At 52.5% G+C, this 21,036-nt stretch overlaps 1 protein-coding gene across 1 annotated transcript in view; it reads right to left on the reverse strand.

Annotated features, from left to right (window-relative positions):
* NIN (ninein) overlaps nucleotides 1–21,036 on the reverse strand; it is a 57,044-nt gene that overhangs the window by 26,141 nt on the left and 9,867 nt on the right. Inside the window, exons 4-13 of the mRNA XM_053945896.1 lie at nucleotides 14,411–14,574; nucleotides 9,706–9,745; nucleotides 8,239–8,426; nucleotides 7,079–7,225; nucleotides 5,999–6,166; nucleotides 4,223–4,359; nucleotides 3,015–3,155; nucleotides 2,711–2,885; nucleotides 1,760–1,870; nucleotides 885–974 (exon numbers count right to left, since the gene is read on the reverse strand). Of these exons, the coding sequence (XP_053801871.1) occupies nucleotides 885–974; nucleotides 1,760–1,870; nucleotides 2,711–2,885; nucleotides 3,015–3,155; nucleotides 4,223–4,359; nucleotides 5,999–6,166; nucleotides 7,079–7,225; nucleotides 8,239–8,426; nucleotides 9,706–9,745; nucleotides 14,411–14,574 (1,361 nt within the window). The remainder of the gene's footprint in view (nucleotides 1–884; nucleotides 975–1,759; nucleotides 1,871–2,710; nucleotides 2,886–3,014; nucleotides 3,156–4,222; nucleotides 4,360–5,998; nucleotides 6,167–7,078; nucleotides 7,226–8,238; nucleotides 8,427–9,705; nucleotides 9,746–14,410; nucleotides 14,575–21,036) is intronic.

The following is a 21,036-nucleotide window of genomic DNA, read 5'->3' on the forward strand; positions in this document are numbered from 1 at the left end:
GAATGTGCAAACACAGAATCCTGCAGGTCTGAAAGGCCCAGGGAGTGAACCTTGAGTACTGATTTATATCTGCCATCCTCAAAAGGAGTAAAATCAGCTGCATTTCGAGGAGTATCAGTTCAATTCCTATTTCTAGACAATTTTTGCTTTTAAACTGCAGCTTCCTAAGAGAGCTGCTGTGCTGTTTCCAATCCAACATCAAAGGCAGCCCTTTATTGAATAGAAATGATCCTGCAGAACAGATCACATAATTACAAAATGGTTTGGGTTGGAAGGGATTCCCAAGATCATCCCATTCCACCTCCTGCCATGGCAGGGACACTTCCACTATCCCAGGGTGCTCCAAGCCCCATCCAACCCAGCCTTGGACACTTCCAGGGATCCAGGGGCAGCCACAGCTTCTCTGGGCAACAGATGAGCTGGTACCTCTGCAGATATCAGCAAGTAGATGTGTAAATAGGAAACCTGCAGGCTCACCCTAAAGTCTTTTAAGTAACACAAGATGGAAGAGAAAGCAAACTTTCTGTTCTCAGGTTTATTTAAAAAAAAATATTTGTGGTCTGAAAACCAGCAAAATGTGGGTGTATCTTATTTCTCCTCTAAGTTCCTGCAACTCTGAATTCACAGGGCTCCATGGACCCTCTCCCAGCCCACCCTGGGGGCACCTCACCCTCTTAGCTCAGCCAGTTGGTTCTGTGGGAAGAGCTTTGCAGCCTGCCTTGTGCTGCCACTGGCAGTGAGGATGTGGCACTTGGGGACATGCTTAGTGCAGGGCTTGGCAGTGCTGGGGGAATGGTTGGACTCAAGCTGAGAGGGATTTTCCAGCCTAAATGGTTCTGTGATGTTCCTGGTGGACACAGGAGCCAGGTCTCAGCTCCACTTACCCTGCACTGCTGCTCGTACTCGCTCCTCATCTGGGCCAGCCTCTCCTCCTGCAGGAAAAACTCTGCACTGGTGGGATCCAGGTCACCAAACTGGAACACAGGAATGGAATATCCAATTATCCACCCACCCTGCAGCCCTGCTCAGGACAGCATGGATGCCATTCCAAGCAGTCCTGCAGCCTGCACTCCCTCTCTCTCCACTCTGGATTATTATTTTAAACAAAGAAAGTCTGCTTTCCTCCTAGAAGGGAATGAGTAGCTTCCCCAAAAAAACCTGTCTGCCATCTAGCACAGCTCTCAGGCTCATTCTGATTCCAGATCACAGCTTTCTACCTTAGCATATGCACGTCTCAGGGTGGTAAATAATCCCAAGCTTTAAAGAAGGCTGGAAATCCCAATATTTGAACCTTAGGCTATGGCTGCACAAACTTAAACATCTTTGGAGAAGCTGATATTCTGAAAGTTTAATGTAATACAGCCATGCACAGCTGTTCACCTCGATTTTCACCTAATTCCAGCAGTGATGCCATGTAAAACCTCACTCCTCCTGCACCATCTTCCCTGGAAAGGACCTGCAAGTTGGGCCCATCCAAAACTCTGTGCTGAGAGGAAAAAAAAAATAAATCCCTGCTGATCTGCAGGATGATTGCTTCATTCTAAGGCTCCCTGCCTTAATTAGAATAAAATGACAGCTAAGGTGGAATATCTGTATTTTCCTTAGCTGGAAGGCAGTCCATGTCGCCAAGGCAGGCTGTGCCTAGATAATGTGGATAGAGACCCCAGGAGCCCCTGGCTATCAGTTAAACTGGCAGCTAGAATGTAGCAACTTAAAAGTGATTTAATTCTGAAACCCCACTGGGAAAAGGGGGATTTACCTTCTCAGCCAGGACATTTTCCAGGTTCCTCTGCAGTTTGCTTGCCAGACTTTCACACTCGGCCAGTTTTTCTCCCGTTTCCAAGAGCTCGTTTTCCAGGCGGCTGTTTTCCTGGACCAAACAAAAAAACCCACAACAGATCACCCCTTGGAGAAGGAAAAATCAGCAGGTGTTAACTCATCAAAATAAGGGCAACTCCCAATCAAGCCAGAGCACGACACCATTCCAAGCTTCAGGTGATGACAGGAATTATGAATCCATTCACACACAACCCACTCCTGCCACGGCAAGTGTGAACACTGGATTTTGATAAATTATCAAAAGGCTTAAGAGCAAGTTTGCTTTGGATGGTTGGTTTGTTTTTAAAAGAGGATTTTAAACCCGATCAAGATGTTTTATGAGCTCGACAGCTCATCTGAGAGCTGTGCACACACACACACTCTTCACGTGATGGCAGCAGAGATCTGAACTGGAGGTTAGGAATCCATGAACAACCCACCGAGGTGCCCCAAACACCAATTCTCATGGAATTTGAGGTGAGTACTTCTCAATGTAACAACACAGTAAGAAAAGGTCAGGGCAGTTTCAGGTTCACCTTTTCTCCAGGATAGTTTTGTTGCTTTGATTGGCTTGTCACAGGTCTGCATAAAGTGGATAATAAATCTTCTGGACCTTGAGATCTCTGAAGTTGTTTTGGGTTTTGCTGAATTGTCTCTCTGGTTACTGTTGGACATTCATACACTAGTACAGTCCTCATCTATGACTGTGTTGGTAAAAGAATGATTAAGGCTGGACAGGGCCTCTATCTTGCTGCTTCAATGACTTTTGGCTAAGTCATAGCTAAACATAGCCCAGAACTCATCCTTTCAACACAGACTGCAGGAGTCACTCCCCCTGCCAGAGCATTCCTGTTTTTTGGGGGAAATCCTGGCTATGTTTAGTCCCTGTTACCTTCAGGGCCAGGGCCAGGCGGTCCCGGATGTAGTTCTCATCCGTTTTCAGCTTTTCAATCTCCTGCTCCAGCTCCAGCCTCTGTTTGTTGGCCTGCTGCAGGATCTGCTCCCGCTCTCTGCGGAGCTCGTTCTTCAGAGCGGCGATTCGCTCCTTGTACTCCTCATCCAGCTTCCTGCCAGGGGTGGGGACAGGAGCTCGTTAGAGCAAGAGGGTGACAAATACTGCTGGGGGTGAAGCTGGGTGGCCACCGAGTCCCTGCAGTGCTGCCCAGGAGGAGGGATGGGTGATCCAGATGCCCTACCTGAGGTTGTACTCGTTGCGGCGCTCGATGGCGGCGTGGTGATCGTCCACTTCCGAGGCCATCAGGGATTTCAGCTTCTCTGCCTTTTCCAGGTCCGACCGCAGCTTCTCCTTCTCCCTGGCCACCTGGTCAAACCTCTCCCTGGGCAGAGCAGGGCAGAGCCTGGATTAGGTCAGCCCTCACTGCTCCCCCAAAAAGGGGATTTGAAACATCAGAGAAGAAGCTTGGAAAGATCTTCCAAGGGTCTCATCAACTGGATTTAGTCACTGGATTTGAACCTGTACCCAAACAGCTCTGGACATGTCTTGGTGTCCCCACAGATCCTGAGACCCCAACACTTGAGACCCTCAGCTGTGGTCCAGCCTCCCAGTTCAAATCCTGAAATGGTTTGGGTTGGAAGGGACCTTCAAGACCCTCTTATTCCATCCTCTGCCATGGGCAGGGACACCTTCCACTGTCCCAGGTGACTCCAAGCTCTGTCCAAGCTGGCCTTGGACACTTCCAGGGATCCAGGGGCAGCCACAGCTGCTCTGGGCACCCTGTGCCAGGGCTTCCCCACCCTCCCAGTCTCCCATCCATCCCTGCCCTCTGGCAGTGGGAGCCATTCCCTGTGTCCTGTCACTCCAGGCTCTTGTCCCCAGTCCCTCTCCAGCTCTCCTGGAGCCCCTTCAGGCACTGGAAGGGGCCCTGAGCTCTCCCTGGAGAGAGCCTTCTTTTTCAATAGAGAAACCTGCACAGGGAGTCCAGCACAAAGTCAAACTGTGATGACTTTCAAAGGAAAGCCAGGGGGATTTTACAGTGGGTTTGTACCTCACCTCCACATCTACCACATGGCAGAACCTCTGCAATGCCCCAGATCAGTTTGGATTAAAGGTTCTGAAGCTCCACCAGCCTCTGCCCTGAGCTGTGCATTCCTTGGCCATCAATGACCACTGTGGACAGCAGTGACCACTCCCAGACTGGGAACAGCAGGCTGCTTCCATTTTTTATTTTTCAGCTACGTTTTTCTGCAATCCTTGGAGGTTTGCGTGTTTTTCCCAGGCAAAACAAGACAGCTGGAAAGTTTCTGAGCACTCCAACAGAGAACTGAGCCTCCCAGTGCCACCCCAGTGCCCCTGGGGAGCACCACCACCCCTCAGCTGCTCCCTCAGCTCCTGCTTGGCCAAGCAAAGCAGGAAGCAGCACATCCAGCCATCCCTGTGACTCACATCAAGTGCCTGATCTCTGTTTTGAAGCTGGCCAGGGCTGCCTGGTGGACCCCATTCTTGGTGATGAGGAGCTCGTTCTCCAGCGCCAGCGTCAGCTCCGTCAGGTTCACCTTCCCATCCAAGCTGAAGTCCAGAGCCTGTGGAAACAACGAGTCCTTTGAGCAGGGTGAGCTTCCTGCAGGAGCCTGGAGACATTTGTGCAGGGAGTGACAGGATAGAAGGAGCAGGCTCAGAAGAGATCTTTGCTGGCTAATTCATCTGTCACAAACGGCCCGAGGGCAATAAACCAGACACCTCTGCCACCTCCCTACAACAGAGCTGCTCTGGAGATGGGAAGTGTCCTGGCTGTGCTGCAAGACCAACAGGAAATTAAGGCCAGGACTGATGAATTGCACTAATTCCCTGCAGGATCTAACGAGGCCGGACTTCGCACGGATCAGCGCCTGCGAGGAGGTGGCTGGGGATGTTCGTGTCAAATAAAACCAGCTCTTGCAACAGAGGCAACACAGAAGCAGCCCTGCAGGAAGGATTTGATGGTAAGGATCCCTCACCTCTCATTAAGCAAGTTATCATCAGCAGCTGCTTGGAATTTTGTAAAATCCCAGAATGGTTTGGGTTGGAAGGGACATTAAAGGTCATCCAGTGCCACCCCCTGCCATGGGCAGGGACACCTTCCACCGTCCCAGGCTGCTCCAAGCCCAGGTGACTCCAAGCATTGAAGAAAGGCTTTTTCTTTCCCTGGAAGTGTTCAAAACCCATATGGACATGGCACTTGGGGATGGGGTTTAGTGGTGAACAAGGGCTAAGCTGGACTTTTCCAACCTAACCCTGCAGGAGCACAAAGCAAAGCACTTGTGGTGGGGCTGAAACACTGCAGACACTGGAGAAACCACCCCAGTGACACCAGTACAAAGCAATTTTCCAGTGGAAAGCAATAAAGTGAAGGTGGACACACAAATCTGGTGAAGGTGGTCCCACCTTCTCAACCAGTGTGAGGTGATGGGTGGGTTTTAAATCCTGAGCCATGGCAGAGGTTATTCCAGCCTGGCTGTTCTCTACCCACATGGATATTTAAAAGCCAGGAGAATCACACTCCTCATCGCTGGGAATCCAGTGATGGTCACATGAAATTATCTTCTCCCACCTACAACTTCTAATGAGATGGACAGGGATGGATCTATTCAGGTACTTGATTTCATCCCCATCACCCTTTTACTCTGTCTAATGGAACACTGAGGACTGGGCAGGGTTTCAAGCGCTGTCCTCCACCTCAGCAAAAGCAATAATTCAGGTCACCCCAGGGCTGAGAGGTTTGCAGGTGCAGCTATTCAGAGAGGAAAAGGAATTAAATTGCTTCCTAACAAATTTAGGTGACCTCTTCAAGCTGTGCTGGAAATCAGGGTGTATTTTTATCATTAGCTGCTTGTTCTCTGGGATGCACCATAAAGGAAATGACTGGAAATTTCCCAGAACTCTTGCCACTAGCACTGGGAATTTTTATAGAATTATAGAATGGTTTGGGTTGGAACAGATCTTAATGATGGTCCAGTTCCACTCCCTGCCATGTGCAGGGACACCTTCCACTAGTCCAGGTTTCTCCAAGCCCTGTCCAACTTGGCCTTGAACACTTCCAGGGATGGAACAGCCACAGCTTCTCCGTGGGAAGCTTTAAAAGGGGAGAAACCGGGGACTTTGGAAAGGACAAAAATAACTCAGCGTCCAACACAGGGAGAAAAAAACACACATAACTGAGGGGGAGATGCAGCTGGGGGTTACCTTCAGGATCTCCTGGCTGTTCTCTATGCCCTCCTGGTGCCAGCAGTCCAGGACTCCCTCCACGCAGCCGTAGCCCATGCCATCATCCAGGCTGGAGAAGAGGGAGAAGCCGATGGTGCTGGGCATGGCCGAGGGCGTGGTCGTGCGTCTGCCGCTCTCGTCGAAGGACTGCGAGAGAGGATGAGGATGTGACAGGGCAAAGGCAGTGCCCACAGGGCTTTATCGACACAATTGCCCTAGCACTGCTCCAGAGATTAAGGATTAAGCTCTGTTTTTCCTCTCTGCCAAGCAAAACCCGGCGGGAGCGTCGCTGCTGACCTCACGGCACAAGCAGGCACTCGGGATTTAAAATAAATCCCAGGAGGAGCAATTTTTCAGAGCTGGCCTCAATGCTCCAGAAGGGTTTTCCACTGTTCATTTTTGGTTTGGAATGTCACTTTCCTTAAAACAGCTGCAGGGAGCACTTGTAGAGCGGTTTGGGTAGAGCCCTCAGCTTCCAGGCAAAGCCAGGGAGCAGATTTCAAACTCTCTCTCAGGAAAAAAAAGCAAAAGTTGGAGTAGAGATGTGGGACCTGCACGTCCCCAGCCCATCCCAGGCAGTGCATCCCTCTGCACCCAGTTTATACTGGGTGCCCCATCCTGGAAGTGTTCCAGGCCAGGCTGGATGGACCTTGGAGCACCCTGGGATAGTGGAAGGTGCTCCTGCCCATGGCAGGGTGTTGGAACAAGCTTTAAGGTCCCTTTTAACACCAACCACCCTGGAATTCTACAAGGCTCTACCATTTACACACTGCACTCCACAGATTGCCAGAGCCCCCTCCAAACCCCAAAACTTTGAAGGGAGCCACGTCCCCTTTCCCATGAGGGTGTTCTCTGTTTTATCTCCTCCAAAAGAGCTTTTTCTGAGCAAGAATTTGAAATTTTGGAGCAGGGTATGCAGCAGCTCACTGCCACCACCTCCTGCCTCAAGCTGCCCCTGCAGGGACGAACACTGAGGAAGAGGAGGAGGCAGGCTGGGTGGGAATTGTTCAGGGATTCTCCTGCTCCTTTTGCCCCAGGATTCACCTCTCACTTTCTCACCTGCATGGAGAGGTGTCGTTTCAGCTGCCGGTACGGAGTAGATGCTGAAGGTGTGAGAGATTTCCCATTTCTAAACAGGCCATAAAAGAAGTCCTCTATGCTCATGGTCCCATCTTGCTCCAGGTTATGGAGCACCTCTTCAAGCACCTGCAAGGAGACAGAAATCATGTAAAAGGCCAAAAAAATCTGGCACAGAGCAAACGTCCTATTCCCAAGGCTCCAAAAAGAGCAAAGCAAGAGCTACCTGCTACATCAGCCTAACACATTTCCATAATCTCCATGTGGAAAACTGCAGGCACAATACACCGTGAAAAAAAAGCACCTGGTCATCTTGGAGCTGCTGTTTAATGAAGCAGCAGGAAAAAAAAAAAAAAAACACCTCATTTCATTCTGCTCCTGAGACAGTGTGACCTCAGGAATTCAGCCCGAGCTACTGAGACAGATGCCAAACCCTGAGCAGCCTGAAGTGACCAGGCAAAAAATAAAACCCCTAAGACACTGCAAGGTTATCATAAATCTGTTTGATGCTTCAGGGCATGCTGCTTTCTCAAAAGTAGGACTGGAGATGTGCAGATTAGTCCCTCACTATTTCTTTGTCTGCAGTTTATCTTTTCCATTTTCTGCCTTAATACCCTGAAAACATTTCATTTTCAAGGAATACCTGCTCAGGAACTTGTTTTGTGGAGGAAATTAATACAAGCCATGTTATCTTAAGATGCAAAAAATCTGACTTTTTTAATAAAACTAAATCCTAAGTTGACAAGAGCCTTTTTTTGTTGTTAAAGATTTCATTTTCTCGTGGGCTCTTGCTGCAGGACAGAAACACCCACAGGCCTTCACAAAGTCAAAAGCAACCACCTAGGAATATTTTACCTATATTTGCTGTCTAGCTAGAAAATTCCTAGGATTAAGGAGACATGCTTGGAATCCAAGCCATGCTTTTCCATTCCGGATCCCTCCGTGACTGCGTGAGGAGCCACGCACGCCACGGCTCAGGCTGGCAGCTGCCTTCTCCTAGGGCAGCCTGATGGTTTGGGACCAAAAAACTCCTTTCCAAGTAGCCACCTGTGCTTGTGGTGAATGCCAGGAGGGATTTTGGGGGCTCACACTAAAGGCCAGGCAGGGGCAGTGGTGGGACGGGTCCCTGCGTGGTCGCTCACCTCCCCGGCCGCCGCGTGCAGCCCGTACTGCTCGCAGATGGAAACCAGCTTCTTCCTGTTCAGGTGGCCATCCCTGGTGATGCCCAGGTGCTCACAGACCTCCTGAAGCTTCTCCTCGATCCAGTCTGGGCTCGGTGAGGCACCAGGGGAGGCGTTCAGGTCGTCCGGGTTCCAGAAGCGCAGCTGTCCTGGAATGGGGGAGATTGCTCCGGTGTCTGGAGTGAGGACCAGAACATCTGGGGGTTCTGCACCCCTGCTGCAGTGGGCAGAGCTCCTTCCTGGCTCTGCAGATCCCAGTGGATCATTTGTCTGGGTTTATCCCACTCAGAGCCCACTTTGGATTTCAGGATGTGCACACTGGTCCCAGCAGTATCAGGCTCTGGCAGAAGGTTCTGCTCAGCATTTCACTCACTTGTGCCACCAGGGGAAGGAGCCTTGTGTCCACAGAACCATGGAATTGCTGAGGTTGGAAAAAAGCCTCTAAGGCCACTGAGTCCACCTGTTCCCTGGCCAGCTGGAACAGTTAGACTCAATGGTCTTAGAGGCCAAGGCCACCACTGCCCCATGTCCCCAAGTGCCACATCCACACAGCTTTTCATCCCTCCAGGGATGGGGACTCCCAGTGCCTGACCCCGGTGCAGACTGACCATTAGCTGGGACTGTGGCCAGGAGGATCTTTGGGAATGTGGATGAATCTGATGGCAAACATGGGCTGGTGGCCAGGGAAGAGCAGCAGAGCTTCCTCAGCTGCTGGCATAGATGGGAAAGGGACCCCCCCCCCCCCCCCCCCCCTCCCCTGGGCTGTTATGGGATCAAGGGAGCTGCAAGGCCACCTCCTGGGGCTGGAAAAGCAGCTTTAGGAGAAAAAAGTTGGCCTCTATGGATGGGGAGGGGTTAGAGAGCAGCTGAAATATGGAAGAGTAAAGAGCTGATGTAATTAAAAGGAAGATTTTGATGATGAAGATGGTAAAACACTGGCACAGGTTGCCCAGAGAAATTTCTCATCCCTGGAAGTGTTCAAGGCCAGGTTGGACAGGACTTGGAGCACTTGGGATAGTGGAAGGTGTCCCTGCCCATGGCAGGGCGTGAAACTGCTTTAAGGTCCCTTCCAAACCATTCCAGGATTTTATAATTCTATGACAATTAGGGAACATTTAATGACTGGTCCCTGCTGACATCTAGTGCCCACCAGGCTCCACTACAGCCAGAGCCCCCCGGGGCAGGAGTGGGGACCAGGACAGAGGTCAGGGAGACCAGGAACACCCACAGCAGGATGAGGAGGGCAGAGGGGTACGGCACAAATTATGCCCTGCCTTAGCTTTCATCCCCAGCTGCACCTTCCTGAGCTCTGCACCAGCCAGGCTGGGATGCTCCACACACCCAGAGCTCCTCTCCACGTGCTCCTCTGATCCCTCTTCAAAGCTGCAATGAGATCAAGCACACCCAGGTGCTGCTCTCTGCTCTTACCCTCAGCCTCGTACTCCTCGCTGCCTCGCGTCTTCCAGTGCTGGGGAGAAAACAAAAAGTTCCCGAGTTATTTATTTGCAGGACACCCCCTGAACGAAAGAGACTCTGGGATCAGCATCCAAGGAAGCTGCAGGGCTCCAGCAATGCTGCCAGGCTTTCATCTCCCTGCAGGCTGGGCTGGGAATGCAGGGCTCTTTGATCCTGCCTTGTTCTGGCACGTGCGGCTCTCCGGTGGGGAGATGCCCCAAAGTGCCACCAATGACCCAGCAGAGGGGACAGATCAGAGCCTGGCAGGGTGCTGGGGAGCGAGGGAGAGGTCTGCCCTCTGAGCAAACCGTGCTGCTTTTCTTTGAGGGATTGGTGGTTGAGGGGATGGGGCTGCAGGGACGATCATAGAGCTGGGTTATCCTTTTCTTCCAGCACTTCATTTTCCCCTATTTTTCCCCACACTCAGCCAAACCAAATTCAAACCTCCTGCACTAAGTGCAGGTCTGTATCAGGAGAGAGCTATGCTGTCAACAAGCCTTTCACTGAGCTTAACAGAGGGGAAAAAACCCCACTCTCTGGTGGTCTTAAACCATCCTGCTCCCTCTGGCATCATCCCATCAGCTCAGGCAGTACCAGGAGCAGAAGTACAGCATTTAAGGTGATTTCCTCATGTACTACACGTTGTCTCATCCCTGCCACCCTTGTAGCAGCCCGGGGTATTTACTCCCACGTGATGCACCACAACGATAACTTCTGGTTTAGCAGTGGCAGATGTTGCTCCTGCAGTGGTACAAGTGGATACTTCTGCCTGCACGTGACTGATGGATTTGGAGTCAAAGTCACCCAGGACATAAAGGGGCTCTAAATCATCACAGAAAAGTTCAATGCGTCTCATTCAGATTACAGCTAAAAGCCATTAATCTACAACGTTACCATGGAAACTGAATTAAGTCACTGGACTTTTTTTAGCTCTGCTGCTGTTCCCGTTTCAGCTGCAGGACCAGGCAAGGGCCCTTCGCTGCCTCAGCATCCAATGTCCCACGAGGGACAAAAAGCAGGAACTGAGGCAACAGGTGCCATTAAATCATTAAATCCCATCCCTGGAAGTTCCTTACAAAGAGAATGGCAGAGCCCTGGCACAGGGTGCCCAGAGCAGCTGTGGCTGCCCCTGGATCCCTGGAAGTGTCCAAGGCCAGGCTGGATGGGGCTTGGAGCAGCCTGGGATGGTGGAAGGTGTCCCTGCCGTGGCAGGGGTGGCACTGGATGGGCTTTAAGGTCCCTCCCAACCCAAACCATTCTGGGATTCTATGAGATTGCCATCTGAAAATGCAGAAAACTTTGCACAGAGAGAGGGTTGGCTTGGGTGCCAGAGCTGTCACCCTGCAGCCACCCATCCTCATCCTTGGGGCAGCTGGGACACCGAGGGGAGCCTGGCAGCGATGCTCAGCAGGCAGATCCTCTGTGTCCAAGTCTCTCTGCATAAGCAACATGTACACTTTTATACAGAATCAGATTAATCGAGCACCAGACCCCTCCCTGTTCAAGCACTTTCAGCAAAACTACACCAGCTGCTGCTCTCCCACCCCTGGAAGTGTTCAAAGCCAGGTTGGACAGGGCTTGGAGCACCCTGGGATGCTGGAAGGTGTCCCTGCCATGGGATGGGATGAGCTTTAAGCTCCCCTTCCAACTCAAACCGCTCTGGGATTCTACGAAACCACAATAACTCCATCAACACCAACAACCCAAAGAGGCTGAACAAAGCCAGGGGGTTTTGGGCTGGCACCCCCTGAAGCGACCCCGGGGCGCTCGTGTGACCTCCCCTCCCTCCGGGGTCCCTTTGTGTGCCGGGGGCTCGGGGGTCGGCCATCACCGCCAGGGGACAAAGAGGGCCGGGGGCGGGCGGGACATCCCGACGTCAGGCACTCATTGTCCCCTAGCCCCGGCAGGGCTACAGCTGGCCACGGGTCAGAGGCACGGGATGCCAGGAATGCGTTATCCCGGCGAGGCGCGTGCGGGGAGCAGATGGCTCTGAATGCTGCCGAGCATCTGCAGCCTGTGCCGTGGGCTCGGCCCCGAATCAGGCAGCAGCCACCTCTCTCTCCCCCCCTGCCATCTGCTCCAGCCAGACAGACCTTTGTTCTCCCCCGGAATATATTGCTAATTAAAATGATGATCAGCAGCGCATGCCGCGAGGTGAGCCCTCGCCCCGGTGCTGATGGATTTTGTTCTTCCCAGATCCACACGGCAGCTCCCTGGGCTGAGCAGCCCGAGCAGAGACCCCCCAAAAAAAGCTGTTAAATCCCTACACCTCGCTTTGCCAGGTGCCTTCAGCTCCAAAGCACCAGTCACACCAGCAAGGTGCTTTTTCCTGGGAGCAGGCACTATCCTGAGCTGTTAATCACAAATCCTGGCTTTCCAGGACAGCCCCAAAAGCAGGAGTTTCAACCCGAGCCTCCCAGAATGTTTTGCTTCAATGCCAGGACATGCTGGAAGCAATTCAGAAACACACAGAGCATGGGAGCAAGTGGCACTGAAGGGACACAAGTGGGATGTGCCAGCAGATTCTAAAACCTCAAAGCCAGGGCTTGGAGCAACCTGGACTAGTGAAAACTGTCCCTGCCCATGGTAGAAGGCTGGAATGAGATGGGCTTTAGGGTCCTTTCCAACCCAAACCATTCTGGGATTCCATAAGCCTGCAAGTAGGAGCGACCTCTCCCAGAGCAGAGCCGGCAGCTGGGGAAGGGGAGGTGGTGGATGCTCAGTGAGGTCTGGAAGTCAGCACAGCCAGCAGCCACAGGGACAAGCTCCTGCAGGTCAGAGGGACCCCCAGGATGCCACCAGCACCCCCCTACTCACAGCAGGGTTAATGCCAAATCCAGACCCAGCTGCTCATTACCTGCAAACCCCTGGGGATGGAGGTCAGGGAGCCTCCCTGGGCAGCCGGTCCCAGAGCAGCCTTCCAGCCTTTCCCCCTCGTGTTTACCAGGGGAGGGAAGGAAACCTCTCAGACACAGCCTGAGCCCTTTTAATTGGCACTGCTTGGGAGCAAGCAGCAATTAAGGCATCCTGCCCCAGTTCTCAGGCCAGGGACAGCCCGGGCCGGGGGCAGGCTTGCGGAACGCCGGCGGCGTGTTTGTACACACAACGGCAGAGAACGGGGCAAAGGCCGCTCCCCGGGCCAAATCCCAAGGAATCAGCACGTCAGGAGCCTCCAACACCCCCCTGGGACCCCTCAACACCTTCCAGCAAGTCATTTCCATGCATACCAAGAGGATCTGCTTTGGAGACAGCAGTGCTGATAAAGGAGGGATTTCACAAGTTCAAGCCCGTTTTTTTTTTTTTTTTTTTTTGCTCCACTTGCAAAGGAATTAACCACCCCACCAGCCCAAAAGGTGCAACAAGCATTCCCAGCAGGAGAGTGATCCAGCCCCCACGGCACAGCGTGGTTACACACAGCTGGGTTAATTAACTGACCTTGTTAATGGACTACCCTTTTACACCTCTGTGACAGCTAAAACCAAGGGGTAAGATTAGAGCAGCCTCTTCCACCAAGGACATCGCTTCCCTGGGGAGTGTGGGAGGATTAACATCGATTCCAAGGTCAGGGCAGCCCATGTGGCCAACACCAGGAGATGGATGAGCATCCCCGTGGTGGTGAGCAGAGGTCACCAGGAGCAGGGAAAAGCAGCTGGGAGTGGTGGAAAAGCTTTGCTTTGAGGTGTTGGTTTGGGGTTTTGTTATCATTCTTAAGCTCAGCTGCATAGGAGTAACACTGAAACCACGGGAATTGGAAACTCCTTCCTTGCTTTCTCACACAGGGTTGGGTGTCCCCCTACAACAGCAGCTGCAGAGGCTCCCAACTCCAAGTGAAGCCACGAGACAGAGGAGGGAGAAAGCAGCAGTGCTTCTCCTTCCCAGTGGAAAAACTCCCACCACATGCTCCTGAATCAACAATACTTGGCACAGCAGGGCAGGCTGGAAGCAGCCCAGCTCCAGGGAAATGTTGTTGTGGCTGTGCTCTAACACACAGCACCAATTCCAACCACTCGGCTCCTTTGGCTTTCCTGTCTGGGGAAGCGAGAGGAGATTCTGGGAATGAAAGCACTGGCACAAAAAGAGCCACAAATCTGGAGCACAAAACCAGGAATGGGGATTTTTTTTGGAGCAATTAGATGCCACTGTCCCAAAGCAGCTGCTGGCTGTGGGGCTCTGCTGCCCACCACCCCTTTTCCCCGTCCCTTCTGCTGGAGCCACGGCCGGATTTTGGCAGCTGCACTAATGGATGTGGACGTGCTCCTTCTGCTCCCAGCCCACACCTCGTTAGCCACGGAGGCAGCAGCTCAGCCCTTGCTTAATTGCTGGCCCACACTCCAGCCAGGAGCCAGCGGCGCCAGGAGCACGTCACCCCCGGCTCCTTCCCCGCTTCCCACGGCACACGGAGCAAGGGAGCCACGCCTGGCATGGCTGATCCCTAGGGACAGGTAAGGAGGATGGCCAGTAAAGGCACTGGGACATCCCAACCCCCTTTGGATGTGGGCAGCAGCCACGTCCAGAGGTGACAAGGCCACCCCAACACCCATCCTAGGGACAGGCAAGGAGAGCGGCCAATGCCTTTACTGGGAAGGCTCCAAGCACATCCCAACCCCCTCTGGATGTGAGGAGCAGCGATGCCCAGAGGTGAACGAGGCCACCCCAACACCCATCCCTCCCTGCTGACCTCCTGGCTGGCAGCAATGTGTGCAGGATGTGCCTCCTCGCTCAGCGGCTCGATGACCGTCACCTCGGCAAAGTCCTCCACCGACTCCTGGAACTCCGGCAGGGAACGGCGCCCGTAGCGTTTGCCACCTTTGATGTACTTGGGCTGTGCTTCTGGGGAGGAATCTGGGGAATCCAAGCACAAAACACATCAGGAAAGCGATTTCTGAGCTCTCTCGGGGCCGGTTTCTTGGTTCAGCAGAATTTTGAGCACCCAGTTGCCGCCATCATTCCCGGCGGGCAAATGCCAATGGCAGCTCCATCACTGCCCCCACCCTGGTGTTGGGTCTGATGGTTAGAATTGGTGCTGCTCCCTGCCAACAAAAGCTGTCACAAAGTCGAATCTTCCTCTTCCTCACCCTTCCCCAGTTCCCAGATCAAGTTAACAGGATTGGGGTGGGGGGGGAACCCCTCAACCTTGCCAGGAGCTTTGGATGGAAAGTCCATTAAGGCCTCTCCTCCTTGCACTCATCTCCATTAGCAGCACCAGGCAGGTTTAATCAGGGACAGACAGAGCTGCACTGAGGCAGCTCAGGTCTCCAGATCCCGCAGACACCTGGGCGGCCGCCGCTGCTTTCCGTGGGGTTTGAATTTCAGCTCCATTAAAAACGCCCCAGCAAGCGGAAAAAAAATGGGGCAAGTTTGGAGCCTCTCGGGGGCCGACAGGAGCAGCTGATCCGGGCGATGGTGGGGCAGGTCCCAGCCTGTGCTGAGCAGCCAAAGCCAACTGCAAGATCTAAATAACCCCTTGGAGTCGTCATCTAATTACAGGGGCTCCACATTCCCCGGCTCCAGCTTCCCCAGCAAGCTGCTGCCTTTGGGGACTGAATTATCCGGGAGCACTCGCAGGCGAGGATCAAAACAAAAAAAAATAAATAAGCGCGTTTTGGGCTGTTCTCAGTGAGAATCCTCCGACGTCTGGAGCAGGGGGCAAATTAAACGAAGGACCAAATTAACCAGGGATTCAATTAGGGGAAGGCTCGGTGCCACGCTTTGTTTCAGTGTTTGCTAACCTGACTGCCGAAACCCCCCCAGGACTCCATCATCTTTTATTTTCCGCCACTCACAGTGGCGAGAGCAGCAGCTTTTGAAAATTTTATTTGCAGAGGGCTCTGATATAAAAGAAATGCAAGAGTGCAATACTAATAAGGCACAGGGAAGCTGTTCCACCACTGACAAAGGATACACAGAAAGCAGCGGGTCTCCAAACCCCCTCACCCAAATGCCTCCTCGGATAATATTCCTTTAGATATGGAAGAAAAGGCTTCAAGCTTGTTAGAGGGGGAAAAGAAAAAAAAAAAAATTCCACAACTTAGCTATGCAATGAATTATAAAATACACAGGCTGAGGAGTGCTTTGATTCCTGCAGCCCCGCGCTCCATCCAGCCTCGGCGCAGCTCTAGGGAACCAACCCGGCGCCCGTGTTTGAACAAGGCCATTTTAACAAGATTTGCTGCAGCTGGGACTCAGCACATGAAAGTTGGGCGATGGAGTGCACCGATAGAAAAATCAGGAGGAGACAGGCTGATTAAGGAAGAGCCCCAGAACAAAAGCAAACCTTATCACTCCTATTAAAGCCCGCCCGGTGGTGAACAATCTCCATCCAGCAGCTCTCTCTGAAATGCTAATATTTGTGGCTACTCATTCACCCAGTTATTTTCTCCCTCCCACACAAGAGAGGGCTGGGGGGCTTTGTTTTTCTTCAGAAATCATTTTTATTATTCCTGAGACAGAGCCGTACCTCCATCTGTCTTTGGAGAGGTGGAGGAAGGGGAAGAAGCTGGAATTTATCAATAGTGAAGCTACAGCCGAATTTCCTTCTGGATTTCCCAAAGAATCCTGTCTCCACGCTGACTGTGTTACCCACTGCTGCAGCTGGAAATTCAGTGCTCTAGTGGAAGGTGTTCCTGCTCTTGGCAGGGGGCTGGGATGAGATGGTTTTCAAAGTCCCTTCCAACCCAAACTGCTCTGTGGCTCTCTGAAACACAAGTGCCATCACAAGTGCCCCCTGCAAGCACGGCAAAGGGAACAACAGGAGCATCTCCCCACTTTTGTGCTTTAAGCACTTGCAGGCTGGCAGCTGATTTCTCTCTCCTCTGTGCTCTGAGCACCACGGGCGAGCTTGTTTGCCTTTTGTAATTAAAAAACTGTGAAGCTCAAGAATGTCCCCGGGAGGGAAAGGTGACCCTCCACAGCTTGAGGAGAACAAAGTTTGCTGCAACTTCCAAACCAGCTGTGCCTGCACCCTGAAATCCCATTTCCAGAGCCAGGGTGCTTTTGTTAGCACTGGGTTCCAGCTCTTCCCTTATCACATCCTGCAGCCCCATCCCTGGAAGCACAAATCCCTCTCCTTTTCCAGCACCATCACCTCTCAACCAGGTGGACACAGGCACCCCCCACACCTGCAGCATCCTCTAAGCCTCTCCATCTCCTGCTTTCCCAACCCAACCCCCCAGCAGAGCAGCTGGTGCCCTTGATGTTCCCACCATTCCCAATATTTAGGGAATGCTGGGCACACACAGAAGTAAAAAGCAGCCATCCCTGCTTCCTGAATGTAGGAAATTCACTGGTGAGCTGAACAGCTTCTCATTCCCAGCCAGAGCTGAGGAGGAAGGGTTAGAGAATCATTAAGGTTGGAAAAGACCTCCGAGGTGATCAAGCCCAACCTTAGAGCTGCTCAAGCCCCAGGTGCTTTCAGAGGCACAGGAGGAGCACCAAGGAGGGGTCAAAATCAATTCTGTCACTGAAGCAGACGCCCATGAGACAGCCCTGTGTGCTATTTACCCCCAAAAATGCCAAATTTCCCCCTGAACAGAGCAGAGGATGCTCTGCTACCCACTCCTCCCCCCAAGAGCAGGGTGAGATGCTGCTGCTCAGACCCCCACTACTGTGTGGCTGACAAATCACCAGGAAAGGGGGGGGGAAGAGAAAAATAAAAGAGGTTGAGCCCTCCCTGCTCCCTACAGCCCTTGGCAAAGCGTGGGCTCAGTAAAACCCACTCCAGAGCTGGTGCCTGATGAGACACTGGGGTCTGATCTGCCCCCAGGCTGGGGGCAAGAGGAGGAGGCTGAGAGAAGAAGCCTCTCACCTTCCTGCCCACTGCCCAGAGGGTTTGTGGCCCTCCAAGTGCCCCCTGAAATGAAACAACCCCCCCCAGGTCTGCATTTCACGAGACCTCCCTAATTTAAGCACCGTGGACAGGAGCCATCAATTCCCTCTCTCTCACTCCCCCCATCCATCCCGGCAGTGAAACCTCTCCATGCCTGGAGATTTACACTTGATTTTCTGCCTTTCTGCACCAGATAAGTCATTTCAAAATCCTGCTCTGCCCTCAGATGGGGAGGAAGGGGGGGGGCTCCCCTTCCCTGGGCCCGGCATCAAAGCCCTGCAGTGCAGACAAAAGGGGGTTTAGAGCAGGAGCACCCTCATCCCACAAGCCCAGCCTTTAGAGGTGAAATTAATTTCTCTGCTGCTTAAGATCTGGAAGGGAGGGATGCCCCAACTGCTGGGCAAAGCACAAGGCAGCCAGGATCTGCTAAATCCTAATCCCCTGAGGCACCAGGTATGTCTGAACTCCTCCAAGTCCTGTTTCATAATTCAGGCTCAGCCGTGGAGGAAGAGAGGAGTCGTGGCAGGGTCACCACAAGCCAAAACCAACGGGTTTTGACCCAAAACCACTCTGTGGCATCAGCCATCCCTGTCTGGGCTGTGACACTGGTTTTATCCCAGTGTTGCAGCCACCTGAACAACCTTCCCCCCATGGATGAGGCCCTTCCCAAGGGCATCATCCCCTCCAGCCCCTCCTTTTACAGGGCACTTCTGTTGTCTCCAGAAGGAGAAGGGAAAAAATGGGGAAGGAAAAACCCCAAAACCCTCGTGACTGCGGGGACGATGGCGTCAAACTGCTCTTTAATTTCTCCTGGGTGTTCCTGTAATCCTGCACTCCACCCCATAATCCCTCCCTAGCCCAGCTTCCACTCACTTTTTATTTGCTATAATGGGGAGGGAAAAAAAGCCTCTTTTTTTTCTTCCCTAATCACCTACACAACTGGGTTTTTTTTTTTCATTTCCTTTCCTTTTCCCACCCTTAAATCTATTTTATTGTTTCTTTGTTTTTTTTTTTTTTTCCTTTTGCCCACCCTTAAATCTATTTTATTGTTTTGGTTTTTTTTTTTTTTTTCCTTTTGCCCACCCTTAAATCTATTTCATTCTCCCCTCACTGCTGCAGTGCCCCGTGCACAAAGAGCAGCAGTGGCAGCAGCACCCAGCCCGGTCCCACGGGTCTCAAGAGCTAAACTAGTGATTATTTTAAACCACATTCAAGCTTTTTTTTTCTGCTTTTCCTGGAATCTCCCCAGCCCTCTTCCCAGCAGAGCTGGGCTTTGCCCAGCCAGCTGATGCTCTGGTTCACAGCTGGCTCTGTGTCCCCACACTGACACCCTGGAGGGGACAGAGCTGACCCCAGCAGCTCTGCAACTCTGCCTGCCTCAGTTTCCAGGGCTGCTTCCCAGGCAAGGCGCCTGCAGCACCATCCTCCCTGCCTGTCTTGCCTTTGCAAAGGAAATTCAGCCTCTTTGCCAAGACAAAACAGTAATATATAAATATATCAGCTGCTCTCTGCAAGCCTCAGTGCTTCTCCCACCTGCCACTTCCTCCCGAAATGGGGAAACCCCAGGGGCTGCTTCTGCAGGAACTGCAGCGCTTTTGGTTCCTTGTCCCCAGCCCTGTCACAGAATCAGTTTGGGTGCAAGGGGTCTTGAAAACCACCCCCTGCCATGGCAGGGTCACCTTCCACCATCCCAGGCTGCTCCAAGCCCTGTCCAGCCTGGCCTTGGACATTTCCAGGGATCCAGGGGCAGCCACAGCTGCTCTGGGCACCCTGTGCCAGGGCCTGCCCACCCTCCCAGCCAGGAATTCCTTCCCAATTCCTTCCCAATATCCCATCCATCCCTGCCCTCTGGCAGTTCAAATCCTGTCACCCCAGGCCCTTGTGGATAATCCCTTTCCCTGTTTCTTCTGGGCTCCCTTCAGGTCCTGGAAAGGGCTGTAAGGTGTCCCCAAAGCTTCTGAAGAACCCCAAATCTCTGAGCTTTTCCTCACAGCAGAGGGGCTGCATCTCTCTGTGCCCCCATGTCCTTCCTGTCACCCTCCCTGTGCCCAATCCTGCCTGAGCTGACAGCATCCCTGGGGACAAGGACGTGCCATCCCCTTGGCCGTGTCACACCGACTGTCTGGGGCTGCACAAAGCTCCCCACTGACCCTCCCACCACCCAAATCCCTGGAGAAAACCATCCCAGCCACTTCCTTCCACAGCAAGCTTCCCAGATGCTGCAAACAGCTTTAAAATCTCTGCTTCTCCCCCCCTCCCCCAATCACCCCCAAATTAAATTTTCATTTAAATGATACGATTTAGAGCTCTTAACTCAATTTTTCCCTAGCCTGGGGCAGGCTGGAACACCAGCATTTCCACACTCCCTGACAGTTTGACACCAACAGCACAAAGCAGCTTGTTCTCCAAATCTCCAGTTTGATCTAAATTAAAAGAAGCAAAGACTTTGGCGTTAACCAACCTGTCAAAATGCATTAAAAATAAAATGCCTCCCAGGCCTGCCTGGCTCTGGCTCCCTACCTGTACCCCACACCCTTTGATTTCCTGCCATTCCAACCCCTCTCTGACAAGCGTCCCCAAGGAGAAGCTCTCCAGCTTCACTTGTAATTTCCCCTGTGATAAACCCCAAATTTAGCTGTTTCTGGAAGATTTATTTACATTTCAATCAAGCTGGAGCTTCTCAGCCATATGATACCCCAATAAATGCAGAATGCTGGATTAGTTCTGGCTCACTGGGGCTGATTCCTGCTCTGTGCCAGCTCCTTCCCAAGGGGCTGGAAGGGATGCTCCCCCCCTGAGCACCCACTGACCTGCACTTGCAAAATTCCATTAAGGAATGCTGGGTACAGGAGCTGCCATCACCCCTCTCGAGGCATTAAAGAGCTTTGGAAATGAGAGGTGGAAAATAAAAACAATCCATCAATCACACCTCTCCAACCCTGTGGCTTTTGCAGCCTACTGAAAGGGGAAAGTTGCCATTGTGCTGGCAAGGCTGCTCTCTGCAGAGTGGGATGCTCCAGCTGAGAGTGATGCTCCAGGAGAGGAAACCTGGAAAATTCTCTCTTCTCCTTTTGCTAAGCTCTTTTCTCCTTGGGGGATTTGGCTCCCCTGCTGCTCCAAAGACAGGATTAGGGATTTACATACAGGTGTGGCACCAGCTGGAGCTGCAGGGGCTCAGCCCTCAGCACGGCCCCACAGCTCCAGTGCAGGGGGGAAAACATTGAAGCTGAAACCAAAATTCCTGCCAAGGAAAGCCTAAAAAAATGCCCCATTTTCAAGGCACACTGCAACAAAGCAAGGAAAACACTGAGGACTCACAGCAGAGCCCCTGAAGTGTCCCAGGCCAGGCTGGATGGGACCTGGAGCAGCCTGGGACACTGGAAGGTGTCCTTGGCCATGGCAGGGGGTGGAACTCCCTCTTCCCACTCAAACCATCCTGGAATTCTCTGACCAGCCCCAGCCTGGTTTCTCAGGGGCTT

The sequence above is a fragment of the Vidua chalybeata genome, chromosome 6, assembly GCF_026979565.1.
Source record: "Vidua chalybeata isolate OUT-0048 chromosome 6, bVidCha1 merged haplotype, whole genome shotgun sequence".
NCBI classification, from domain to species: domain Eukaryota; kingdom Metazoa; phylum Chordata; class Aves; order Passeriformes; family Viduidae; genus Vidua; species Vidua chalybeata.